Source organism: Falco punctatus (assembly GCF_963210335.1).
Source record: "Falco punctatus genome assembly, contig: scaffold_88, whole genome shotgun sequence".
Taxonomy (NCBI): Eukaryota; Metazoa; Chordata; class Aves; order Falconiformes; family Falconidae; genus Falco; species Falco punctatus.
This window is the reverse complement of record NW_027660242.1, coordinates 178,685-204,637: the sequence shown is the minus strand read 5'-3', so window position 1 is coordinate 204,637 and position 25,953 is coordinate 178,685. Positions and strand designations below refer to the sequence as shown.

General features: G+C 45.9%; 1 protein-coding gene and 1 long non-coding RNA gene across 2 annotated transcripts; both read left to right on the top strand.

The window, feature by feature from the left end:
* Positions 1–12,638: 12,638 nt before the first annotated feature.
* Positions 12,639–21,455, top strand: LOC308057405 (ras and Rab interactor 2-like; the record flags this gene model as incomplete). Its single annotated transcript, XM_080411519.1, has 5 exons — positions 12,639–12,802; positions 13,063–13,194; positions 15,285–15,448; positions 19,759–19,818; positions 21,348–21,455. The coding sequence occupies exons 2-5, from the start codon at positions 13,155–13,157 to the stop codon at positions 21,453–21,455; spliced, it is 372 nt and encodes a 123-aa protein (XP_080267645.1). The 5' UTR covers positions 12,639–12,802; positions 13,063–13,154.
* A 1,104-nt stretch (positions 21,456–22,559) lies between these two features.
* Positions 22,560–23,801, top strand: LOC308057409. The gene is made up of 2 exons (XR_013925262.1): positions 22,560–22,984; positions 23,467–23,801. It is a non-coding gene; the product is annotated as an uncharacterized lncRNA (long non-coding RNA).
* Positions 23,802–25,953: the final 2,152 nt, after the last annotated feature.

Genomic DNA, 25,953 nt, shown 5'->3' with positions numbered 1-25,953 from the left:
GGTGTGACAACCCGCCAGTGGTGTGGGGGATTTGTTCCCTCCATAATTCCCTAAATGGTACCACCATCAGTATCCCCTTTTTGATTGATACCGGAGCAGATGTTACAGTCATTCCTGAAACGAGCTGGCCCCCACATTGGAAATTGGAAGACGCCTCCATGGTGGGCGGAGTCGGGGGATTAACCCGAGCTCGGAAAAGTGCTCACTTGGTAGCAATCACGCTCCACACAGAAAAGGGACCAGAAAAGACCATTACCCTCTTCCCATACGTCATGTCAGGAGTCCCACCCCTGTTGGGAAGGGACGCCCTAGCCTTATTAAAAGCCAGAGTGACAAATTTACAGTAAGGGCCACTGCCGTACACCCACTCCCACCGATCAGACTGACATGGAAATCGTCCGACCCAGTCTGGGTCGAGCAGTGGCCCCTGTCAAAGCCTCGAATGGATGCCCTTCTTGAGTTAGTTGACCGCGAACTGCAACGAGGTCATATAGAGCCTTCCACTAGTCCATGGAACACCCCAGTCTTTGTAATACCCAAACGAGCAGGCGAGGGGTTTCGTCTCCTCCACGACCTGCGTGAGGTAAACAAAAAAATCCAGCCAATGGGTCCCGTTCGAACATTGTTGCCCATGAACTCCATGGTTCCGGAGGGACAACCTTGTGCTGTCCTTGATATTAAAGATTGTTTTTTCTCAATACCTCTGCATGAGGCGGACAAAGAGCGGTTTGCTTTTTCTGTAGTGTCTCCAAACAGCCAACGCCCTAACTTACGCTTCCAGTGGAAAGTGCTGCCCCAAGGAATGATCAATTCACCCACTATCTGTCAAATCACAGTGGATCAAGCACTGGCACCGGTACGGCGCAGTGACCCGACTGCGACTATCATTCAATATATGGATGATATCCTGATTGCCGCACCATCAGGCAATCAGGTAGACCACCTGGTGACAATCATTTCAGAAACCCTCAAGACAAACGGGTTTGAAATCGCGAGTGCAAAAATTAAAAGAGGACCCTGTGTCAGTTTCTTGGGAATGGGAATCACAAGTTCTTATATAACACCTCCTCAAATAAAAATCCGTCGAACCGTTAAAACACTCCATGATATGCAACAGTTAGTGGGGTCTTTGCAATGGCTCCGCAATGTTGTCCTGATCCCTCCCGAAATCATGGCCCCCCTGTATGATCTTTTGAAAGGGAAACACCCATGGGAACAAAAAACTCTGACGACAGAGGCAGTAAACTCTCTCGACTTTATCGAACAACAGGTGTCATCAAACACGCTCGCCAGGTGGAACCCAGCTATGCCACTCGACCTGTATGTGCACTTCACGGTAGGGGGGGGAGTAGGAGCGCTGGCCCAAGGCCCTCCTGAAAAAGCTCAGCCAATACAATGGATAGTCCTGGGAAAAACGTCACGCGCTTTCTCTCCAGGAGTTGAGTGCCTCGGTAACCTCATCATGAAAGGCAGGAAACTCGCCCTAAGGCATCTGGGCATTGAGCCAGCCAGAATATACCTACCCTTTCGCAAACAGCTCCCAACACAATCAGTGGCAATGTCAGAATATCTAGCTATAGCCCTCGCCGGATTTGGGGGGGAAGTCCGGTATGCCACAAAGCCCCCCTGGACTCAAATCCTAGCTATTGTCGACGTCGACCTCCCGCGGAAAATCATGGACCGGCCCCAACAGGGACCAATGGTCTTCACAGATGCATCCTCAGCGACCTCAACTGCGGCAGCAGTATGGCAGTCGGGAGGAGAATGGCACTGTGTCAAAATGACCGATCGTGCGATCTCCGTCCAACAGCTGGAAGCAGCAGCTGTAGTGCTGGCATGCGGTCTGTTCCCAACAGAACATCTCAACATAGTAACTGATCCAATGTTTGTGGCCAAGCTTTGCTTAGCCATGTCAGGGCCCGGCGTGTCAACATCCACAATAGCTCTGATGCTAGAAGAAGCCCTTTTTTCCCGAAAGGGCACTGTATCGGTTATCCATGTCAATAGCCATAACCCAATCAAAGGGTTCTTCCAAATCGGCAACGACAAAGCAGATGCTGCTGCAGAAGGGGTGTGGACACTGAAAGATGCCCGCCAATTACATGAGTCCCTCCACATTGGAGCTAAAGCGTTAGCAAAGAGATGTGGGATCTCGGCCACTGACGCGAAACATATAGTAGCTACATTTCCCCACTGTCAAAAAGCACCATTGTGGTCTAGCGGAGTCAACCCCAGAGGTCTTAAAGCCGCTGAGGTGTGGCAGACAGATTTTACGCTCTGCCAATTGCTAAAACCTCGAGCATGGCTAGCAGTAACTGTAGACACATATAGCAGGGTGATCGTAGCGACACAACACCTTAAGACCGACGCAAAGGCAACCATCCAACATTGGCTAACAGCCATGGCGTGGCCTGGCATCCCTAATCAGATCAAAATGGACAACAGCCCAAATTTTGTGTCTAAATCAGTCCAGGCGTTCGCTCTGAAATGGGGTATTACTCTGATACACGGTATCCCATATAATAGTACAGGACAAGCCATAGTCGAATGGGCAAATCAAACTCTGAAATCTAAATTAGAGGTATTAGCAAAAACAGAAGGTTTTACCAACGTCATTCCCTCAAGGGACCAGGCACACTTATTAGCAACAGCCCTGTTAGCTTTAAACCAGTTCCCCAGGGGAGACGAGGTGAATAGCCCTGCCCAGAAGCACTGGGCCACTCGAGCGCTAGAAGAAGGTCCGTACGTCATGATCAGAAATGAGCTAGGAGAGTGGGAACAAGGGTGGAAATTAGTTCTGACAGGGCAAGGGTATGCTGCGGTCAGAAAAGATAACAGAATCAAATGGTGTCCACTTAAGTCTATCAAGCCAGACCTTCAAAATAAAACTAATGAAAACTGTGAGTTTTTATCTGCAGGACCAGATCATCGGACACCCCCGTAACCAGTATACCCTGGTGACAAGAGAAGACGACGAGTCGGCAAGCGGCCTGTCCGCATCTGAGAGCTCTGCACCTGCGGAGTCCAGACAACGGCAAAACAGCTCCCGCAAGGCGGGGCTGAGATGTTTTTGTGTGATCTCAATTTTGGGGTTCATAACGCCGTCTAGCGGCTTGTATGAACATCAGCCGTGGGAATGGGTACTGGCAAGATGGGAAGACCAAAAGATACTGCAAAGGATAGTTACCCCGGGATCCCCTAGTTTTCAAGTATATCTCTGTGACCTAATCCTCTCAACCCCCTGTTTGAACACTATAATGTATTATATGTGTCCCAGCTCTAACCCCGGCAAATCTTACTGTAACGTCCCTTATCAGTATTACTGTTCTCGCTGGGGCTGTGAAACCATCGCATCTGGCTGGAAGGTAGCGAAACCAGACCCGTTTCTTAAAACCAGTTGGGGACCAACAGGCTGTACCCCTAGGAGACCAAGTGGGATGGGAAGGACAGTATGCCAAGGGAAATGTGACTGCCAACATATTTTCTTAAACGTAACCAATGAAAACGACCTAGGATGGACATCGGCAAAACTTGGGGCGTTAGATACTGGCAACCCGGCACAGATAGGGGGGGACTGTTTTTTATTAAAAAACAGGAAGTAAAAAGCAGAACAGCGATTGGCCCCAACGTCGTGATCAAAAGCGATAACCAGCAAAGAAAAGAAAACTTGCAGACTGCCATGCCCGCCCCAGCCGATCCCTTACTAACCAAGCAGATAGTTCCCTCAAGCCAACCTAACATGAACCTTCACCATTTACCCGACAAGCCATTTTTTAGCGTGTTAGATGCCACCTTTCGGTCGCTGAATCAGTCAAACCCGGATCTCATGAATTCCTGTTGGTTATGTTATGACGTGTATCCCCCCTTCTACGAGGGCATTGCCCTTGATGCTTCCTTTGATTATTCATCAGACAGCAATCCAACCCAGTGTAGGTGGGATACACCATGGAAAGGAGTTACCTTGAACCAAGTCAGGGGCCTGGGCGTATGTATTGGTAATGTCGCCCTAGCAAGCTGGGATAATGCTGTCTGCGCAAGAACCATTGCGGTTGACAAGACCCGTAAATGGGTGATCCCATCCGCACCCGGAATGTGGATCTGCCATCGATCAGGAGTAACTCCCCGTGTGTCCCTCAAAATTTTTGACGATTCTGCTGACTTTTGTGTACAAATTCTGATTGTTCCTAGGATCCTATACCATCCAGAAGAAGAAATGTACCGCTACTGGGGAGAAGCCAATAGCAGGCTTCAAAAAAGAGAAGTACTGACAGCTGTAACAATAGCAACGCTGCTTGGTTTGGGAGCAGCTGGCACGGCCACGGGAGTGACCTCCCTAGAGACCCAGTGACGAGGCCTGCCTCAACTGCAAGCTGCCATCGATGAAGACCTACAAAAAATCGAGAAATCCATTACCTTTTTGGAGTAATCCCTCTCCTCGCTATCAGAGGTTGTTTTGCAGAATAGACGGGGATTAGACCTCCTGTTTATGCAACAAGGAGGCCTCTGTGCCGCCTTGAAAGAGGAATGTTGCTTCTATGCGGACCACACCAGAGTAGTTAGGGACTTGGTGGCCAAATTGAGAGAGAGATTGGCTCAAAGGAAAAGAGACAGGGAAGCCCAACAAGGGTGGTTTGAATCATGGTTTAAGCAATCTCCGTGGCTAGCCACCCTGATATCCACCTTGGTAGGTCCGATTGCAATAATCCTGCTGACACTGATCTTCGGACCCTGTATATTAAACAGGCTTGTGTCCTTTGTCCAGAGCCGGCTAGAAAGGGTCAACATCATGTTTGTAGAACACCAACAACTGCTTTAAAAATGTACTTGATCAGTATTTCCCCTGATTCTCCCTGGCTCTCCCCAAATATCCCAAGCTACACTCCATTACCCCCAGTCGCTTCCCAAGTGCCAATTCCTCAGTGTGCCTTATCTTTGTACTCTTTTTTAGAAATATTTTTACTATTTTAGCCTGTTGGGTTAAGCGGCGGGGGGGGGGGGGGGGGGGGGGAAGGGGGGGAATGTTGCTAGGTAGGGCCTGGCGGCTGGAAGATCTCACGCTGTACGGAAACACAGGGCCCCCCTCCAGGTAGCCAACAGCTTTTAATTTATGATGTAAGCAGACGGAAGTGACATTGTAAACCTAGGCTATATAGTGTCACGTCGTTCAGCAATAAACGCCATTTGCCATCCACCACATTGGTGTCTGTGGGCTGATGGACCGTGCGGCCAGGGGTCGGCCGCCGTGCCGTTCCTGAGCCAGGTCACCGCGTGCCTGTGAAGGCAACAGACTGTGTTAGTTTAAATTGTTTGCAGTAGTCATTGTATTAAATTAATTGTAATTGGCTACAATGCTGGTTTATCTGTTTTTGAGTTTGCTGCCCAATCTTTAAATCCTGGTAGGCTGACAAATGGGACAAGCTGGTTAGAGGAATGAGCCTCTTTCCAGGGAAAGCTCCACTGACTTGAACTTTAAGCCTAAACTATCACCTTACTGCGTTTACTTTGTGTGTGTTAATGCTTACCTGATAAATATATTTCAGTTGATTTATCAGTTTAGTTACAAGTTGGAGTAAGTGGTCCTTGGCTATACGTAAACCTCTCCTCTGCTTTTTTAACATGTTGTGTGTCATAACACTTACTGTTGTACTTCGATACAAACCGGGAATGATTCTGGTAGTGTTGCAATCTAACGGTAATACTGCATCATCTTGTCTGTGAAGAGAAGGGAATCAAGCCGACTGTCGCTGTTCTACCAGGCAGGGTGGACACCCGAACAGCTTCGGTCTCAATGCCCAAGCCTGGGCCCAGCCCAAGAAACGACTGGCTGCTTCAGTAATTTGGCCATAAGGTATTAACTGGTTGTGTGGGAAGGTGCCTAAACAATACTGTCTGTTCTTTGCTTTGGTATGTCTCATCTGTAATGGATTCTTAAACGTTGGGTGTTGCAGGAGGCTTGGAGAGGCTGTGCTGGTCCCTGGCCGGCAGGCCATGCCCTGTGGCAGGGGCTGGGGTCTGCGGGCGGGCAGAGCTGCGGTGTGCAGAGGCGCAGCCCGTCCCCCGCTGAGTCACTCTGCCGGCTGCTCCGGGGAGGCTGCTTTGAGCAGCGCTTTTGCTTTTGTATTCCTCTTGCTGAGAGGCAATGTTTTACTTTTGTTCTCATGAGATTTTGTCACGTTAGCTTTAGGCCCGTTTCTCACTTATTAATTAAACCTGGTCTGCGAAGGACTGGGGCTGCCCTTCTTCCACCCGTGCTGTGATGTCATGTGCAGATTTTGTATGTAAAGTCTCTGCTCTGACATCATGGCTGACCCCTGTGCAAATACCTGTCTTGGGCTCCAAGTGCAGTATTTTATACACCCGTTCAAGCCACCCACCTTATGGTAATTACAGCATGACAGGATTTCCCTTGTTTGCTTATAGGAGATTTGCATGGAATAGGGTTTTAGGCTTTAAAAAGGTTAGGATACAGCCCATCCCCTACTTCCCTCTACTTCGCTGATCCAGTTATCCTCTTAAAGGAATTAGAATGGTATGTCACTACTGGCTCTTGGGGAAAAAAAAAAATTGTGACTGTTTTCTAGTGCTGCGTTACTTTTTAGGTGCTTGTACATTTGTTTTGGTGTCCCATTCCCTTACCCTGTGGTTCATCCTAGTATCTTTTCATATTGAGTCGAGGCCAACCACTGTGTCCCTCACCACTGCTCCTTTCGCTATAGGAGCAGGCAGATAGGGCAAGTAAGAAACAAGCGGTAAAAGTGCCGAGCAGAGGATTTGGTTCTCCCTTTCCCAGGCATCCCTTTGATTTGCTTTGTGACTTATTCCATGGTCCTTTATTACCTCTTCTTTAAGAAAAGATAGGTATTTACCACACTGCCATAACATGAGCTTTAATTAACCCACAGCTGAACAAAGCAAACCAGACCTAGCACAGATAGTTCTGTCATTCATTGGCATGCTTTAGGCGGGTAAAATGGGAGGAGGTTTACCCGGAGACCTGTCTTCCCTAGTTGCTTAGCTCCTGGCACCACCACCTATCCATCACCTGCCTCAGTCCTACCTTTCTTTTCAGGGTTGTGCAGATTATCAAGGCATATAGGTTGTGTGAGGTCTTGATTTTCGAGCCTTGCTTCTTTGGAGGAGATGCCCTTGTCTGCACAAGGGGTGAGGCATGTGTCACTGTAGATGTCCACCAAGAGCTGGACACCTGGCCATCCTGACATGAGGTGTCTTGAAATAGATCTGTATCAGTCATGCCAGTCTATACATGTGCAAGACATTAGGAAGAGCTATAAGAAAGCAAATGCAGCGTAGTCGTGTATTCTGCACATACACACCACACACCGTGGTGTTCTAAAGCAGCCTTCTGCTTTCAGCCTCCCAGGCAACGTTACTTTACAGGACTGTGCCTTTTTGTGGTGGTTCCCAGGCTCGTTCAGTCTCTTACTGAGCCTTCTTTTATGGATGGATGGTTTTTCTGTCGTAGGTGATGATCAGGGCTTGTATGTAAATCTGAAGTTTGACAGGTAATCTCCGTGGAGCAACAGTAGTGGGTAACAGGTAAACTGAAGCCAGGAAAAGGCAAGAGCACGCCTGCAGTTTCAGGCAGTGAGGCTGTAAAGAGGCTGTGTAAGGACAGCGGTGATGACTAATACGTTGTCCTTTCCAGATGCAGACTTGTGGGGTTTGTGGCAAAACAAAATAGCACGTCAGCACAGGATACAGATGCATCCACAAGTCATGACGAAACGAGCTGGTTTGCCTTTACAATTCATTTATCAGATCACTTCCTGTTCCCATTTTGAGGCTAGAGGCTAATGATTGATAAGTATCACTTCAGGAACACTACATGGTGCTCAGCTCGAATGATGCTCAGTTAAAAAGCAAAACAAACAAAAAAACCCCACCCCCACAAAACCCGAAGAGTGTCTGTTTTGGCTTGAAGAGTATTAAGCAACCTGGGAGGACAGCTGAAAACACTTTGCATATGCCGAAGCAAACAAGAATTTGTGTTGCCAGTTTGGATTTGGGGAGTATACAGAGATGTTCATATGCAACGAATCAGTCCTCAGTTCAGAACTTAGATGCTCATTTGCCTGGGGGGGATGACCCTCCTATACTTTTTTTTATTTAATCAGTGAAAACTGCTAGCTGGGAATTGATTTGGGGGATCGGATCCAGAAACACCTTTCTCTGAAAGGCAGCAGTAACAGCAGTTCAGTAGAAAGGATAAACAGCTTATAGGTGTCTTCTGACACTGAATATTGGTCTAGGACCCAGATTACTAGAAATGCTGTCCTTCCAGGCTTTAGTAATAATCTAAACGTTTCTATAGGTTTTCTATTAATTAGGATACGTAGGGGTGTTTACTGACCATTGAGAAATAATTCCAGTGTTTATCAATCTTGCTGTGTTGTTGGCCGCTTCAACTTGCTGGAATTTGCCACTTTTAATTTGAGGGCAGAACTCTGTGGTTCTTATGCCTATTCCAAGAATTCACGAGGGAGAATAAAAGGCTGTGTGTTGTTTTGGGGTGGGGTTTTTTGTTTGGTTTGGTGGGCTTTTTTGGTTGTGATTTTTTGTTTTGTTTTTTAGAACAACAACCGCCTCAGACACACTGCCATGTCTTAGTCACCTCCTCATTTTCTAGTTCTGTGCAAATGTGCTGCATTAAAATGACAGTCTCTCTCGGTCTGCCCTTACGGAGCCAAGGCAGTTACGGCTGCGATTCCAAAGAGAGGCTATGTCCTTTATTTCATTTGATTCCTATTAGCTGTAACAGAGTCACTGGACAGCACTGAAGGATGCTTTACTCAATGTTCTGTCCTGGTTTTGTTTACCCGATTGCCTTAACGGCACAGAAACCATTAGGAACAGCCTTCAGCAATAAGTATTTAGACCCTGTTCAGAGCTTTGAGCACAGCCATGTGAGTTATCTGCTCTGTTTCTCTGTGCTGCTTCAGATTTAAGTTTTTAGAGTAAATGTGGAGTGTGATCAAGTACATTTCGGAGCAATTTGCAGGCACTGCTTTTGGAGCCCGTCACAAACTGCCAATGTGAAATAACGCCTCCTGCGACGCTCATCTGCACGGGAAGCTGTGGGAGCAGCACTAAGCAAGGGTTGAGGGCAGAAGGCTTGAGGCTTCTACTTCTTGCCTACAGGTAACAAGCCTGGCCCCGACCAGGGACTGGGGCTCTATGGAGGAGTTTTCCCTGCCTGCCACGTCCAGTTCCCGTAGCCTCTGGGGAGGGACGGTTTCTGCAGCTCCCTCTGTGCTGATGCTGCAGGCAGCAGCTGAACCAGCCGGGCTGGAGCCTATAAAGAGGATCGGAGAAGTGTACTGAGTTTTCCGATGTCCCATCCTAAGCTAGGTGCTCCCTTGTTTTTGGACCAAGGGCTCTGGGGATCTGTGCTGAACTCTCTACAGTTTATTGAGCCTCCTGTGACCAGATGTGGTGATGACCCCGCTTTGCTGAGGGGAAGGATGTCTGATGTTAACTAGTCATGTCCAGTGGAAGCCTGTGGGAGTTAACGTGGGCATAGAGGGCACAGACTGCTTTAATTTTGACTTAAATGAGATAGGCACTTGGAATGCAAACTGCAGAGATGTTCCACTTACAAGCAAAGCATTTGACCGTTTCACTTTTCTTAGAAAACTGAACAGGCAGTATAAATAAAGGAAGCAAGCTGAACTGTAAAAAAAATAAAATAAAAATCAGTGAAGCTATCAAGGAACTATGTGTACCCTCTAGAACAGGGGTCCTGAAACTTTTTAAACAGGGGGGCGGCGTGCAGATGAAGTGGCAGGCAGTCATCTGCAGTTGCTTGGTTCCCTTCCCCGCCCCCTCCCCCCCCCAACCCCTGGCAGGGGCAGGGGGGGTCTGTAGATACTGGGGGCCGGATTGAGGACCCTGGGGGGCTGTATCTGGCCCGCGGGCCGTAGTTTGAGGACTCCTGCTCTAGAAATTCAGCTAGCTAACATACCAGTGGGTGAGATTTGTGCATTTTTCTTGGTGGAAAAATATTTCTGCCCTGTGAGCCCTGAGGATGGCTCTGATAGCAGGGAGAGGCAGTTTCTATCACTGTGCAGAAGGGTGATGCTTCTGCTTTCCTGGCTGGGTTTGGTAGTGCTGTCAATGGTGATTGTGTGGCTCTACCAGATCAGTCATTTGAAATGTTGCCGCTTGTTATGTATAATTGGTGGCTTTGGTCTGGTGGGAAGCTAGATCTGCCCTTCACGCTGTGTGACAGGCCATTAAGACCATGTGTCAGACTGGTTATGCCTTTACTGGTGGCCATAGAAAATCAGAGGGCAAGTGCTACTCCTCACATTCACTCTTTCCACCTTTTTGCAGGCTCCGTGAGAGAGCACCTAGATGTGTTTGACGCGTCTGGGAATGAAGCAGACATGGCTTTGCCACCTCCATCAGGATCTCGGAAGGGGAAAATAGTAAGAGAAGCTACCAAAGCCGCAGCAGAATTGGGACAGGGGAGATGGGAGCTCCCAATAGGGTTGGACATTTGGGAATTGTGTGCCAGACAAGTACAGAATAAATGCTACGTGTGAAGCAAAGACACTGTAAGGTGAGGAGTGTGTGAAGGGTGTGTTTGTATGAGAAAGAGCAGTCTGAAGGCACAAAAGGAAAATTGGTTGAACACAAGGATGAAATAAATGAAAACATAAAGCAAAAGCAAGAAAACAAAAGTAGTAGGTAATGTTTATTTGGAGGGGAGTGTGTGTGTGTGTAAATCCCAAGCCTTAGGAATAGCCTGCAATTTCAAAAAAAAAAAAAAAAAAAACCACCCCCAAAAAGGGCAGGCTGGGGGGAGAAAAAAAGAGACTGGTCTAGGAGAAACATGTAAGAACAGGGAAAGAACCTGGAAAGGGCATGAGGTTTAACGAAACATTTGAGTTGCCACTAGCAACTAGCCACTAGCAGGGATGTCCACTGTTAGCCTGTATAAATGTGTGATCTAGTGGTGACACGGCCTCTCCTCTTTCTCTTCTCGGTCCCTGTGCTCCCCTAATACATCTGCCTAGTCTGGGCTCTGGTCCTGCCCCATCGCCAGGGTGTTTGTGCTGTGGCCAGGCTGAAGGGTCCTTAGTTTCTATTGTGCTTGTGGCGGTTCACTGTAGTACAAATAATGGATATAAGCTAATTATTAATGTAAGCTATGTTGTCATAGGGAGGCTGAGTGGGAGAGAAAATTCACTTACAAAGTAAAGGTTTTCAAAGAAAATATTTACCAAAGAGCTTTCTCTGTTGATGTGTCCTGTAAGCCTAGAATTTGACACTGGTTCTAAATTAGTATTTTCCTGGAAATCGTAATAAAGGATGCACCCAGTATCTAGCTGTAGTAATTCAGCAGTGTGTATGCAATATGACAATTACAAGGGCTCTGTGTTAATGGCTGGAGGAAAGCAGCCCCTGATCCAGTGTTTTGGGTTTGCTGTGCCTCTCAACGTTCTCATTTGGACAATTTCTTTGTGTTTTTGCAAGAGAAATAACATCTATTTTTACGCTGTAGCAGGAGTCCCAAAGTGACTTGAAACCTAGATGGTGAAATGGAACCACAGACCAGTTAAGACCCGCTTGATTAGTCAGTGGCACAGTTAAAACGCTGTGCTGGACAGCATGAATTCATAGGTGCAGCTCTATTGCCTGACATCTTATCATACGCTGCCGTGGTAGGTCACGAGCTAAGGTGAAGCAATGCTGGTGGTAGTGGAAGATTTTTTTCTCTTAAGAAAGTATAAGCTGCTGCAGGTGGTTGGCAGTTTTCTTTCGAGCGCTGAATCTGCAGCTGGGCTCTGTGCCGATCAGGATGCTTGCTTTCTTTTGAGACTTGAGGTGAATGGTGAAAGCTTGAGGCTGTAAAAGACCCCCAGGCACTTTGGCAAGATTTGGGCAGGAGCTTAGACCTGGCTTATTTCTGTGCAAAATCCTGCATTTTAAAATGTATATAGGAATCTTTGCCCAAAGTGATGTAAACTTTGGTTTTTTCTCCATACTGTATTATCACATTGAGTAAGGTATTCCCAACATGCAAAAGAAAAGTACTGAGAGGCTTCTGGTGAACCATTGTACTGAGGGGCTTGGGCTAAGATGCAGCAAATGCTCCTTGGGGTTGTCTTGCTTTGTCGTGTAAAGTTTTAAAATGTGGCATCGAGCCAGCACCTGTTTCCAGTACCTGCTTTGTCCTGTAATCTCAGCCATATAATAGTGTAATACCTGGAGGGTATGTCTTAGCTGGTCTGACTTTCAATATCAGCCCTTCAGTCCTCTGGAGTTTCGCCATAGTTTAAACTGGCTCCCGATCTTGATGTTTCAAGTGACCATCACACCGCTTCTGCAATGAGCACAGTTTGGCCAGACCCAGAGATCTAGCCACATAGCGTTTTCTAAAGAGAAAGTTTAAATGCGGTAAGAGGAACACATACAGACCTAGGTACAGCAGAGCCTCTGTGTGTTGCGTGCTGTTGTTACTGATGATGCTTCACCAGCTAGTTGGGAGTTACGTGAGGCTTTGCTCACTGGTGTTTCTAACCATGATCCATCAAGGAAATGTGCAGAGTTTTCATGTAAAATCTAATAGGCTTTTATATACAGGCTTCTCTGCTGGGTTTCGGACTCAGGAACGGATACTTGTGGCTGGATCCTTCCAGAAAGGGGACGTCGTCCGTGCACGTATAAAGAAAATGCCCATTGATTTTCTTTTAGCCACTGACAGAAGTGCGGGTGGAGGTCAGGCCAGACTGGCATGGCTACCTCTTGTGAGTTCACCAGTTGAGCTGACACCAAGGTGAGCCCAGTCTTTAAATTCCCTTGCGTGCTTCAAGGTCTGCGTCATCCAGTTTGTGCTCGTTAGAAGTACAAGATGAAGCTGGACGCTGCCCACCAAGTGTCCGATGATGTTCTCTTTGCTGCACATCCGTAACGAGAGGCTCTAGAGTAATACAAACCCGGTCAGTAAAGGCAGCAAAATAACACTTTCCTTTCAAACACCGAAACTGGTAAAAGGGTGTGATTTGTCTATCGCTGCTTGTGTTCTCTTTGACCCAGGGAGGCTGTATGGAGCTGATGACTTCTTGCCTGTGTTGGCATATGTGCTGGCCCAGGGTGATACGCTGGAGCTGGATACTGAAACTGAATACATGGTGGAATTGCTGGACCCATCTTTGCTGCATGGAGAAGGTAATCAACTGCTATTAGAACTGAGTGGAGGGCTGGGGAAGGGGGATTCTTCCTCACCTCGTTTGAGTAGAAACCCTTTTGACGGAGTCATGTAGTCGGTGATGGCGGTAGTGTAACAAGAGAACCTCGTAATTATTTCCACCTTAAAATAAGAGAAGGCTGGTTAGCTTGCAGAGTTACAGCCCCAAGTGACCTGGGAATCTACCGACGTCTTAGGAGGGAGTATGTTGTTTTCTGCCAAGAAGGAGGAGGCGCCCTGACTTAGCAAGCAAACATAGGCTGTGCGGGTGCCAACTGTGGTTATCCTTCTGTGCCTGAAAATGTCCCGAGAGTATGTCTGGGTCTGCAGCATTCAATTGAGTTGTGAGACCTGGAATGGGACCCGGGTTAGGTGCTTTGTAAAATCTTTGGGGGAATTCTCTGCCCCTCTGGGGAGAGTGCTTTTGAGAATGTTGCCCCCCTTAATGATCCTGGTTTATGCCCGATACTTGCTTCTCACAGAGTATTTTTATGAGGCCTAGGAATATGTTTCTTAAGGCACTCTTGAACAATGGCTGAAGTCTGCTAGAGGCAAGGAAATCTCCCTCCTTTGTTTTCACGGTGGTGGTTTTAACAAAGAGGTATTCTGCCAGCCCTTGGTAGGCCCCAGAATCTATCAGTTTATGAGGAAGTTTCAAAGGTTCTTGTGACCAAGCTCAGCTGTGAGTTAAGTATATGTGTATACGTCCCATTTCTGCTATCTCTTGGGTTGCTGAAATTGCTGTATCCTTTTACATGCCGATATGCATGACAGAACTGTGTCGGGTTTCCTCTGGTTCAGTACTAGTCTGTTCCCTGCTTTGTGTGCAGGGTGCATTGTTCAGGAATCTTAGGACAGAAAATACTTGAGATGTGAAGCTGGAGATCATTAACACGCTTGAAAGGCAGAAATATTTACTGGGCTGTTAAGTCGTGTCGTTTTTAATGTAGCAAAAGTCATTCATCTATTGGCTGGCCCTGTCTGTGCACTAGTTAAACTGTACGGTGCAGGAAAAATTGTTTAGTGCTTTGGGGTTGTGCGGTTCAAATGTAAATGTATTTTCCAGTTTGTCTGGTGGGTCTTGCGTGTCTTCCACGTAGTGAACTCGTCACAGAGCTGAAAGCGAGAGGATGCTGTCGGTAATACAGAAAGCACTACTGTGAGCATAGACTGCATCTCTGAATGACTCCACAAATAGACCGCGCTGCCTCTTAATTGAACGCTCCCACTCAAATAGTTTACTTAAAGAGCAAGAGAAATATATGATAGCCTGTCTTCTGTTTCTCCTGGTTGCTGAGGACTGTTGCCTCCTGCTGAGAGTCCTTTTCCTTTGTGACCTGCAGCTCCTTTTGTACATCGGCAACTCTGTTGTGGCTGTACTTTGTTCTCCACTCATGTAATAAAGGTGAAGTCTGGAGAGCTGTACACGCTGCCTCCTGAACTAGTTGGATGTAGTGTTGGACATAGGTGAACAAACACAGCCTGCCTTTTAAAAACAAAAGCAAAACCTTTGGGATGCTTCCAGGTACAAATCACACGCTCGGTCATTGCTTTGTTGCCACTAAGGGGGTCACTTTTAAGTTCCTGAACAGTGGTAGATGGTCTTTTATGTCGTTTAAACAGCTGTGTTTGTTTGATCCCCGCTTGAAGCTCAGGAAGAAAACAAATCGCTGTTTGGAAACTGTTTAGAAGAAAACTCATGTTCCACCTTTGTAAAAACACTCAGGAGTAAAGGAGTGACACTGGTCATTTAAATAACCGGCCACCCCCAGCGCTAGCGGACCCAGAGATGGATACTGTTGCACCACTTTGATAATATGGAGCCCAGGCAACCACTGCACGGCTCTTAGCAGCTGAGAACACACTGTCCAGTATTTTGCAGGCAAGTAAGCTGTTTTTCTTTACGTATAAATATTTTGGCCATAGAATGCAGTGACTTTCGTGTATGTGTGCGTCTGTTTATTAAAAAAAAAAAAAACAGAAATCGTTTGTACTTTTGACTGTGACCCGTTGGAACTGGCGTGGTGTTTGCAACCACTGTGAATTGTTCTTCCCCTGCTGTCCTTCACAGGAGGATATTCCTTGGCAAGTGCTTATGGAGCACTTTTGCTGATCAAGAACTTCCAGGAAGACCAGGCTGCCCAGCTGCTGAGTTCAGAAGCTAGAGATACTCTCCGGCAATGGCACAAGAGGAGGACAACTAACAGAACAATGCCTTCAGTTGATGATTTTCAGGTAGAGCTTTAGGCTGAAGAGAAAAAAAGCCCAGGGGATGGTTGTTTTGTTGGAAATCTCCATTTGAGAAGTATGATTCATAATGATTTCCTTGGGGCCACAAGTGGTGTGAAGCAGTGCTGAGAAGATGGCTGGCAAATTTGCCTCTGTTTCAAAGTCTTTCCACTTCATAACAGAGTGTGGTTATGATGGTATAAAGGAAACACTAAATAATGGAGCTTTCCCACTGTCCTTTGTATTTAAGTCGTGCAGAGCGAGGACAGACCAAATTGTATTTTCGATTCAGCTTCTTTGTACGCTTTGCTGTTAAAAAGAACAAACCCAGATTTCCAGTGGTATAAATCATCACAACTCCCCAGTAGCGATTGGTGGCTTACCGTGGGTAATAGAGAGGAGACTTGGCAGAAAAGCTTGCCTACAATTTGAAAGTTTAAGCAAGGAGTAGAGTTCTGTATTGTGGATGTCTTCATGTTTGTAGTTTGTTTTGTGGGGTTTTTTTCTCCCCCCTCCCATTTCTTACTGCTCTTTCAGAGTAGGGCAGTAACTCCAACTGAAGAATAACAAAACAGTCGGGATTACTTTATCTTTTAAAACCAAGTCTGCATGCCTTTCATATAGGAAAAGATTGTTACGTAGATAGGCGTGCTGCTGTCTGTCCAGATGCATCAGTTTGCGAACTGAAGCAAGGAGGATGTTGGAATCGAGAAGAAGGGATTTACTCCTTTGTGTCTGGTTGTTTACAGTCCATACCACAGTGCAAAGCTGCTGGAGAGGCTAACAACAACCGTCAATGAGTTATGATGGAGCTAAGAGCTTGATAAATGAAGGTATGGGGTCAACAGGAAGTAATTAAACCTTTCACTTGCGGCTCCTGCTTTCAGTGTCCATGCAAACAACCACAGCACATCACTGAACAGGAAGGAGCTGGGAAAAGCAGCAGTCTCCCACAATATGCCTCTCTTAGGAACAGGAGAACTGACAAACAGAAATTCCAAACTGTGGCAAGCGCACAAAGCTAGTCCATCTTACTGGGATCCATTTTATATTCTGCTTACCTGTAGTTAGGTGTCACATTCAAGTACCTTGAGTCTTTGTTCTTTCTAGCAAAATATTACGCTTAATAGGAAAATTAATCACCTTTGTATTTCTGCTGGATGACTAAATGACAGAAGATTTTTTTCAGCAGGATCTTGTATTCAGTTTCACCTTCTCTTCCTCAGCAACTGAACTTCAGCCAAGCTACCTGTACAGCTGGACGCCGTGCTGGATGCTGGAAGATGCAGGGGAGCACAGGAAGAGCTGGCACCAGCTGTGTCCAGGGCTGCTCCTTTGACTCTTTGAAAGAGAGCCTCAAATCAGTAAGGTCGCTCCGCTTCCAGGCTATGCTTGGCACAAATTCAAGCACTTTGCTGCCTGCCCAGAATGCCAGTTTTCCATCTCCCTTCTCCACATCTGCAGTCCTGACATGAAGCACCTTCCCTACAAGGTATGTGTAACACAGCTTCAGCTCAACTCATCTTTCCCACATTGAACCAGGATGTGGTCACTACATGTCTGTGGTGCTGTCTCACAGCCTTACCACCAGCTTTTGGGTCCTGGAAAGGCCTTCATCCTCCCTCCCTCAAAAGGATGGAAAAGCAAAAAATCTGGTATTTTGATGATGATGAAATACAACTTGCTGATACTGCATAAAGAATTTTGATACTTACTATATGAGTTACAGGCATTTGCACAAACCTCAGCCTCTCCTTGAAGCAATCCTGTCCATCTAGAAGCATCGAAAAACAGGTCTTCTCTGTGTTAGCTACGTTAGAAATTGAAACTGTAGCGTGCTTTGCCTTATTTAGAGCTGATTTGATTTTTTTTATTTATTTTTTCTTCACACCGGCTAACAAAAATGGATTAGTTCTGCTCAGTCCTAATGGTTTAAAAGCTGTTGCAAAGTTCCAGTGTTTCAGTCTGCAAGCTATCAAAAGTTTATTAAAAACCCAGAGTGCTCTTTGGAACTGAAGTCATATGAGCATTCTTCTCAGTCTTAGCTTTTAACAGCTTGTTCTTAGGAAACGTGAATTTTTGCCATTGTGATTTAGCATGCTTAATTTATTCAGCGTACAAACGTAAGTATCAGCTCAGTAAATAAACAGGTCTTTCTTACTGTCATTTTTTCCATCTCCTTTCATTTTACTGCTTTTAGTTTCTAATTGCAGTTAGTTTTTTGCAAAAAAGCACGTGATGGCAGGCTGCTTTGCTCATGTGTCCAAAAGTGTTTTGTGGTTGGGTGTGTTTTTTTCCCGTTGCTTTTTATTTTACTTTTTAAATACTTTTTGAAAGATAGAACTGTGTTTCCTTGTAGGGCTTGTTTAGAATTAATCTATGTTATCAGTTGTGCACATGTGTGAATTTCAGCAGAGAAAAAAGATCCAGCTTTTGCCTCGTGATCATACGGTTTTACTTTAATGTTGCAGAGTAAATTTTCTTTCTGCCTCCCTCTAAGCCTGTTAGATGAAATTTGGTTACATCAGGCTCAGACACTAAGTTGCCATCGGTTAATGTGATGAAAATGTCCTGCATGAAAATGGATTGCCTTTTGCATGCTGCAGCATAAAGAGTGTGAATGGTTTATCGTGCAGCAACCTGTGGATCAACACCCTTGTGTGTTGCTGGCAGAGGGTTGGGTTTTTTTCTTTTTCCTTATGATGAACATATTGTGTGAAGCTTCTCTTCAATAGTATTGACCAGCAGTTGCAGCATCATCTCTTGGGCATGCTGCCTCTTGCGGTGCAGTTCCCTAACAACCGAAAAAGAAAGAGGTGGTCCCCCTGCCCGACCCTGAGTGTACAAGACCGGAGCAACTATAGTCTTAGCCATTTCTAAATCCACCTCCCTTAAAGCTTGTTTCTTTATTTTTGCCCACAGATCGCGTGGATCAGGAGAGTATAAATCAGGTCCTTTTTCAGGGTCTGCCAGTCCTGGGTCAAAGGGATCTTCCTCTGACGGATACTCAACTGCATTGACACCCAGGGGTTTAGAGCACTGTGACTTAGAGGCTGGTAAAGAGCATGCGACTCCTCTTCCTCTCCTTCCTCTGCCTTTTCTTCTTGTGCTTTCATAGTCTCAAAAATAACTCTCCATGAAGAGAGCAGACGGTGGGACTCAGTATTGCCTTTTGTCACAGAATCCCACAATTTCACCCCTGTGTTGTTCTGAAGTTCCCGTGCAAAAATTGTAGATGCAGTCACTGCGGGCATATCTACTTGCACCCACTTGAGCATTGCTTTAAGGTCATGCCCAGAAATACTTTTCTCATGTTTGTTAGGGAGACTTTTCATAAGCTCATAAACGTCTCTTTCTGGGGACGAAGCCTGATTCGCCATTACGCATTTCCCACAGCTCACCTCTCAACTCCGGAGGGATTTCAGGCCGGCCGGCTCCCACTTCAGCGGTTCATTCAGAGTTCTGTGGGATTCGCTGCAAGTCGCTCAGGCGATTCAAGAGCCCCTCCACGTCGGATCCTTCACTGGATCATGTCAGGGTCACCAATTTGTGGCGAATGAGGAGACGGGACACAGCTTGATGCAAGCAAGATGTCAGTTTATTAGTGATTTTCTTACAATTATATACGTTTCTACCTTCTACATATTACACACCAATTGGTTGACATTTAAGACACACCGTTTAAACAATAGGAAGTTTACCTTATCATAGCAACAATTTCTATTCCAAAGTTAGGGAGTTTCTTTCTAGGCGGCTTTCTTGATTAACAAAGTTACATATCGGCGCCATCCGTTCCCTTATCCGGCTACTTGTTTCTCTGTCCGTCTTGCTGCCTCCTCAGCTGTAGCGGCTCAGGGGTCTGCAGTTAGCTTGTTCCTTGGTTCCCAGGGCTTGTGCCCTACAAGTCTTATTCATCAAGCTATCAGTACTTGGACTCTTGTTCTTGAGGCCTTGTCCTACAGCCTCTGATGTTTATTTTGCTTCACAGCATTTAGTTTCCTAGTAAGGCCAAACACCCAGTCCCGTTAAAACCACTGATGTTTTCAATGGGGCTTTAAGACTGCTATCTGTTCGTTTGTAATTGCAGGGTTAGAATGTGAGCCAAGGAAAGGAGGATGTCAACTTATGAATTTGTTATGCCTGCCACAGTCTTATCACCAACGTCAATTCACAAGGTGGCTGTAATGTACAGGAATCACTGGTGTGCGTTTCACAACTAGAACATAGAGAGGATTGCTGTTTGTTGCTGAGCTTCCTGTTTTCAGAGGATGAGGTTTGGAGGTTTTGTTTCTGATGTCTGTTTTCTCATTCTACAGAACTACCTTCGTGTTGCATTCCAGGAAGTTAACAGTGCGTGTACAGGAAAGACCTTACTAGTAAGACCCTACATCACTACCGCAGATGTATGTCAGCTTTGTGCTGAAAAGTTTAGAGTGGAGAATCCAGAAGACTATAGCCTGTTTCTTTTTGTTGATGACACCTGGCAGCAACTGACAGAAGATACCTACCCTCAGAAGATTAAGACAGAGCTGCACAGCCGCCCGCAACCCAAGGTCTTTCGCTTTGTCTACAAGCGCATTAACAGTGATCCATATGGTGCCATTTTTCAAAACAATGATGAGTCAGCTTCTTAAAACCAGCAACTCCTTTAATTTCTGTTCCTTGTTAACTCTTGAAAACATCTTTGCTGGCTGCCTGCCTTAGGAGCTAAAACAAGTCTTAAACCATAAATACCTAGTTAAACATGTGCATTGCATACAACACTCCGTGTAAACCGTGCGTATGGCCAGTTATACAGTGTTCCACCAGTGTGTTTGAGCCAGCAGCCCATGAGGCTGAATTTCTTGTACCACAGACTCTTTTGAAGCATATTATACCGTGGCCCTTTGCAGGTCTCTTGCTGTAGTGTGCAAAAATGTATTTTCTTGCACTCACTCTATAGCCAAATGTCTTATACTTGAATCAAAATGACAAGTGTTTCAGTAAACCAACTGGTATGAGCTTAGTTTCACCAGCATGAGTTTGACAAGACTGTCTGATGCAGCGCATCAGTTAACTCCTCATTACTTGGATGATTGCATCCTTTCCTAATTTTTTTAATTACAGAGATTCGCCGTGTTTTTACGTGTGTGTGTATATATATATATGTATTTGTTCCTTCCAGTTGTTTTTATTCCCCTTCTTTTGGGGGGTTTGAGAAGGTGGGCACAGAATGGGAGTCTTTGTAGGGACCCAGGAAATGAAGTGTTTAACAGTAAAGCTTAAAGCGTTTGCTGTACGGAAGGTTTCTCTGTACCCACCACATCAGTTGCTTATTTAGCAGTGCCCTGTGGAAGTCTGCATATTCATTAACGAGCTAACAGTAGCTTGGCTCTGTGTAGAAAGGAGAGGAACTATGAAGAACACACACCCATCCCTGCTTTTATTTTTTATTTTTCCCTAAACGTCCAGTGTTTCCAGGGCCTTTGCTTTCTCTTGCCACATTGGCAAAGTGTCCCAAGCTCTATTGCCCCATAGTCAAAAAAAGTCTTCAGTAATTGCTGGGATGGCGAGTGACTTTTGGGCTTCTAGCCCTCCATTCCTTCGGTCGTGAATTCCGCTCACTTAAAGACTCAAGAGAATTGCTTAAAACTTGCATTTGGAAGTCACACCTCAAACAATGAATTTGTGGAGATCCATTTATTTATTTATACTAACGAAGAAAAAACAGTAATACTGTGTCAAAATGAAACTTAGTGGCTGCTGAATCACTCAGTAATAGCATAGAATCACTGCTTAAGCCTTTACCACAATCATTGCAATGTTTGTTTGTAGACTGCTTGGTTTTTTGTAAAGTCGTGTGGCTGCGTGTGGTGCATTATTCCCAAGGTGCTCCTTACTGCTCTGATGCTCTGTACGTTCGCAGTACTGGGTAAAGCGGAAGGCTCTGTGGCTGGGGAAGAGTGGCACGGACATGTTACTGCTCTCTCTGTCGCACCGGAATTTCAACAGCTGGGTTTGGCTGCTAAATTGATGGAACTACTGGGAGAAATTTCAGAAGTGTGAGTACCATGCTTATCTTTAATCTTCTAAAAGTAACCTCTCAACTGACATGGCTTAGGTATTTGACTTGCATGAAAGAGACCCAGAATTTTGCTTTAAGTAGTGTTCTGATTCGCTGAGGATTCCCTGTAATTAGAGAACAAGACTAAAACTGTCATGTGGCGGTGTAAGATCTCAGGGTTTCTATGAAAGCTAACTTGCCAGAATGAGTAGGGTGTAGCTGCAGGAGCGGGCTGGAAACTAGGACCATGCGTGGCAATCGGTTAGCTGAGGGGAATGTGCTCGAGCTTGTCTAGACAACAATTAACATGATGAGGCATGTTTGCAGAGCACAGGGGGGTGGGAGACGGATGGCGCCAAGGATGGCGCCAAGGAAAGGTAACACCTTGCTGTTAATTGATGGCAGCTAACCACCAATCAGGGATTGCCTAGTATGCAAGGCTTAGCTTCAAGAACCAATCTGTTTCAAACGCGCAGCTTCTGAAAGTGTATAGAAACTCGTGCTTCTGTACAATAAATTGACATTTGCTTGCATCAAGCTGCGTCCCGTCTCTTCATTCGCCGCATGTAGCCTGAATTCTAATAGAGATACTGTATAGAAAAAGGTCCTTGTCTTGACAGCAAGAGAGTTTCATGGAGGGTCAACACTTTCCCGTAGGGTCTCCAGCGTGCTTGTTCAGTGATCGTGAGATTTTTGCAGTTCCTGCAGGCAGCCTTGGAACCAATTCTGTATGGCAGACAGTACCTTAGCTTACTTTTTGTCATGCTTGGCTGCTTGTACTTGCTGAAGATTTAATTGAGCATCAAATGAACCCACAGGGAAATGTCCTGAACTCATGGTGGTAGGGCAACCCCATTGTAATCGGTAAAATGGGAAAATTGCACATTGAGGAATCTGCCTTGTGAGGAGAAGGGCTGCCTTGTGTTAGGTGACTGAACTTTGTGACCCGTTCCGCCACTGCCCCCTGCCACACACATTGAAGGAGGCAGTCCATAAACCAATGCAATTGAAAATGTGGATTTTTAGATTATTTTTTTTTTAAATGAAAGATTTCTTATGTGTATGAGACCTGTGCGAGTGCTTAGCTTGCCCTGTTCTTTCTGTTCATAACTTTGAACCTACAGGCTGGTATAAAAGAATGGTTATATGACAAAAATAGAATAAAATCTGAACTTATACCAGATTTGTCCCTTGGGAAAGGAGTGCATCTGTTACTGCAGTGTGAAAGGTGTTTGATTAGCATATGACATCATCAGACCTGCTCTTGGTCAGATTACAAGTTATGGGTTATTTAGCAATACATTCACCTGCTGTTCCTTACTGTGGTTTTTCTTTGGTTTTATGTTTCCAAAGAAAGGGTGGATTTTTCGTCGATCTCTTTGTGAGAGTATCAAATCGGGTTGCAGTAAATATGTATAAGCAGCTCGGCTACCGTGTGTACCGGACACTATCGGAGCGCTACTCTGCTAGCAGTGGAGAGCCAGATGAAGATGCTTACGGTAAGTGGTTGTTGTGCCTTAAGTTGAATGGAAAGGTTCTTGTGTTGAGGGTTCCTGGGCCTGTACAAGTTCAGATAGTCGTTGATGAATGGGATTCTGCATTCTGCTTTAGATAGCTTTTCCTACTGAAGAGTACATCAGTTAGGAAACTTGATTGCAGGAAACGGAATGAAGCTGCGTCAGGGGAAGTTCAGGTTGGACATTAGGAAAATCTTATCCACTGAAAGGGCGTTCAGTCAGGGCACCAAACCTGTCAAGAGCTTAGGGAGCATCTGGATGATGTTTTTAGTCATATGGTTTAGTTTCAGGTAGTCCCGCAAGGAGCATGGAGTTGGACTTGATGAATCCTTATGGGTCACTTGCAACTCAAGATATTCTAGGAAATCTTCTTGAAAAATGATCTTAACGTAATAGAGAAGTCACTTAACGTGGCTTTGTGCAATGACTGTCTTTCATAATAGCATTATTTTCTTTTGCCATAGGTACGAGGAAAGCTCTTTGCAGAGTTACAGAGAAGAAATCAATTATACCTCTGCCTCATCCTGTGAGACCAGAAGACATTGAGTAACCGTAAACTGTGATTCTCAGACAACCTAGTAAGAGTGTCAGTTTCCTTCTCCCCAAAGCCCCCAAGAACTCTACAGATGAGAAATATTAGGCTCAATGTTTTTCCCTGTGAAATACCAAAAAGCAATATTGAGAAGCTTACCAACGCTGCTTCTGTCGGTATTGGCTGCATATTCGTGCTCTTACCCTATTGTTCTTCCTTTCGAACCGTGACACTTTGGAGACTATTAAAATGGAATTGCTTCCTGTATGGTGGTGTCATGGTTTTCCTTCTCGGCCACAAAACAGTCCCCTCACTTTGTCACTCCCACGGAGCCCTGCTCCGAAACTGAAAACGTCTGGCCGCTGCTCCTACACAGAAGGTTCCAGGAAGTTCTGCTGCTGGCTCTCGCCTTCCCTTTGCAGCCATATAACTGCTGCGACAAAACCTGGGCTCTGTTCTTTCTGAGCCACAAAACCAGAAATTGGGTACATCAAAATATACTCTCCAGAACTCAGAGGTCTCTGTTTCTCTGTGCCTTTTACTTACCTCATTCCCTAATTTAATTCTTGGATCCATCTGTCCCTTCACAGTCTGTCTGGATGTCACAGCTGCTGTTACTTGGAGGCATTGACCAGGCACTTAGTTCCAACACAGGTTTCTGTCACTGTCTTCCCCGCAATTTCTTGGAGTGCAGAGGAGTGAAGGCAGAGGGTTGATGAGTATTGATAACATGCAGCTGTGACCTTGCCTCCAAGGCAGTGGGTTGAGGGACATGGATGATGAGCAGCTGTAGCTCGTTCCCGCTAAGTAGTTAAATAGCCCTGAGGAGTGTGGGAGAGGGGATCTGATCCCATCCCATCCCATCCCATCCCATCCCATCCCATCCCATCCCATCCCATCCCATCCCTGGAGGAAGGAGAAACAGCACAGACAGTAGAATCTGACTGATGGTAAAAGCCTTATTGCAGCCTGATAGCTTGCTTGTGCTGCAGCAGTGGGTGCCCTGTGTGAGGCTGCCTGAGTTGGGCTCCAGCTACAGCAACTGGTGCCCAACGTAGCTGAGACAAGCGGGAGAACCTGTGACCCATAACAGACACGGTGAGAGGCGAGCTGTTGCAACTAATCAATATGGGTGTGTTGTGATATTTGTTGTCTGTCTTAACTCAGATCGCAACTGAAGAGGATGTGTATTATTTGTGCTCATAACAATCTCCAGGCAGGGTTTTTTCTTTTATTACAGTCCCGGGCACGCAGGCTTTTGCTACTATTCTGGTTTTGCTGTTCTCCTTAAGTGCCCAGTGAGGTTTGCTCTAGTATCAGTCATGGCAGTTAATGTTCTCTCGTTCACCTGTTGTGTTTTTAGCACCAGTTTCTGTAGGCGCAAGGGGTCTATTTTAGATCTTTGAGTCACCGTGTCGTGCTGTTGTGGTTTTTCCATTGGCAAACTGCTGTTGTAATTCCCTAAGGGGCTTCCTAGGTCAGGAGGTAGCGGATGGGAGCAGGTTGCCACCCTGGGTCAGTGGTGAGTGCTGGCATGTATCATCTGACCTAGAGCTGATGTCTGTCACCGCTTTAGCTCTGGAATTACTCTGAGACCCAGGGAACTCTGGTTCCCTTAAGCTGCAACCTTGGACCTTTTCCAAGCAGTGGATGAAATTCCTGTCACAAGCTCTAAGGCACCTTAAGGAGAAGGGGGCACAGTCTGAGTTTTCCTCCATGCAGGTGTCAGGGAGGTACAGTTCTGAGCTTAGTACTGTCCGCTACTGGGAGACGCTTTCAAGTGATCCGAGTGCAGCTCTGGCTACCCAAAGCTGGACAGGGGTGGCAAATGCTGATGTAGAGTTTTGGTGGTAAACTTGACCAGCCTGTCTTAACGAGCAGGCATGTTCTTTGTTTGCAAGCACCGTTTAGTCCTGCCTAGGCATCCCGAAAGTTTGAAGGGCCGTGGTCACATCTTCCCTTGGTCACACACAATGAACGGTTGCCTGTGCAGAGCTGCTTTTTAAGGAGCATGCTGTGGTTATATTTGCTCTGTTTGGCTTTGCATTTGGGAAATAATGTAACAGTTACAGCTGAACTGAAGGAGCACGATACCTGACGTGGCAGAGAAGGAGGTGCGTTTTACTAATTTTTTGATGTGCACCAGTTTGACCGCAAAATGACATTGTGTCAAAGCTTGTGGCCAAGTTCCGCTGTAGATGTTGACTTGGGGTATGAATGGCTCCAGGTGTGCTTTAGGAGAGCTCTGTTGGTGTAGGTGTGCTGAGTAATTGCTCTGCTGTGTGTGCAGCTGTTCTGGTTTGGCTTCCAGGTGTGAGCATGCAAAAGAAAACTCGCCAGTGTGGTCAGCCTTGCTGTAAAATCAGAACGCTTTCTGCTGCTGCCTGGATATCCGAGAGCCTCCTGAACGTTTCAGGCA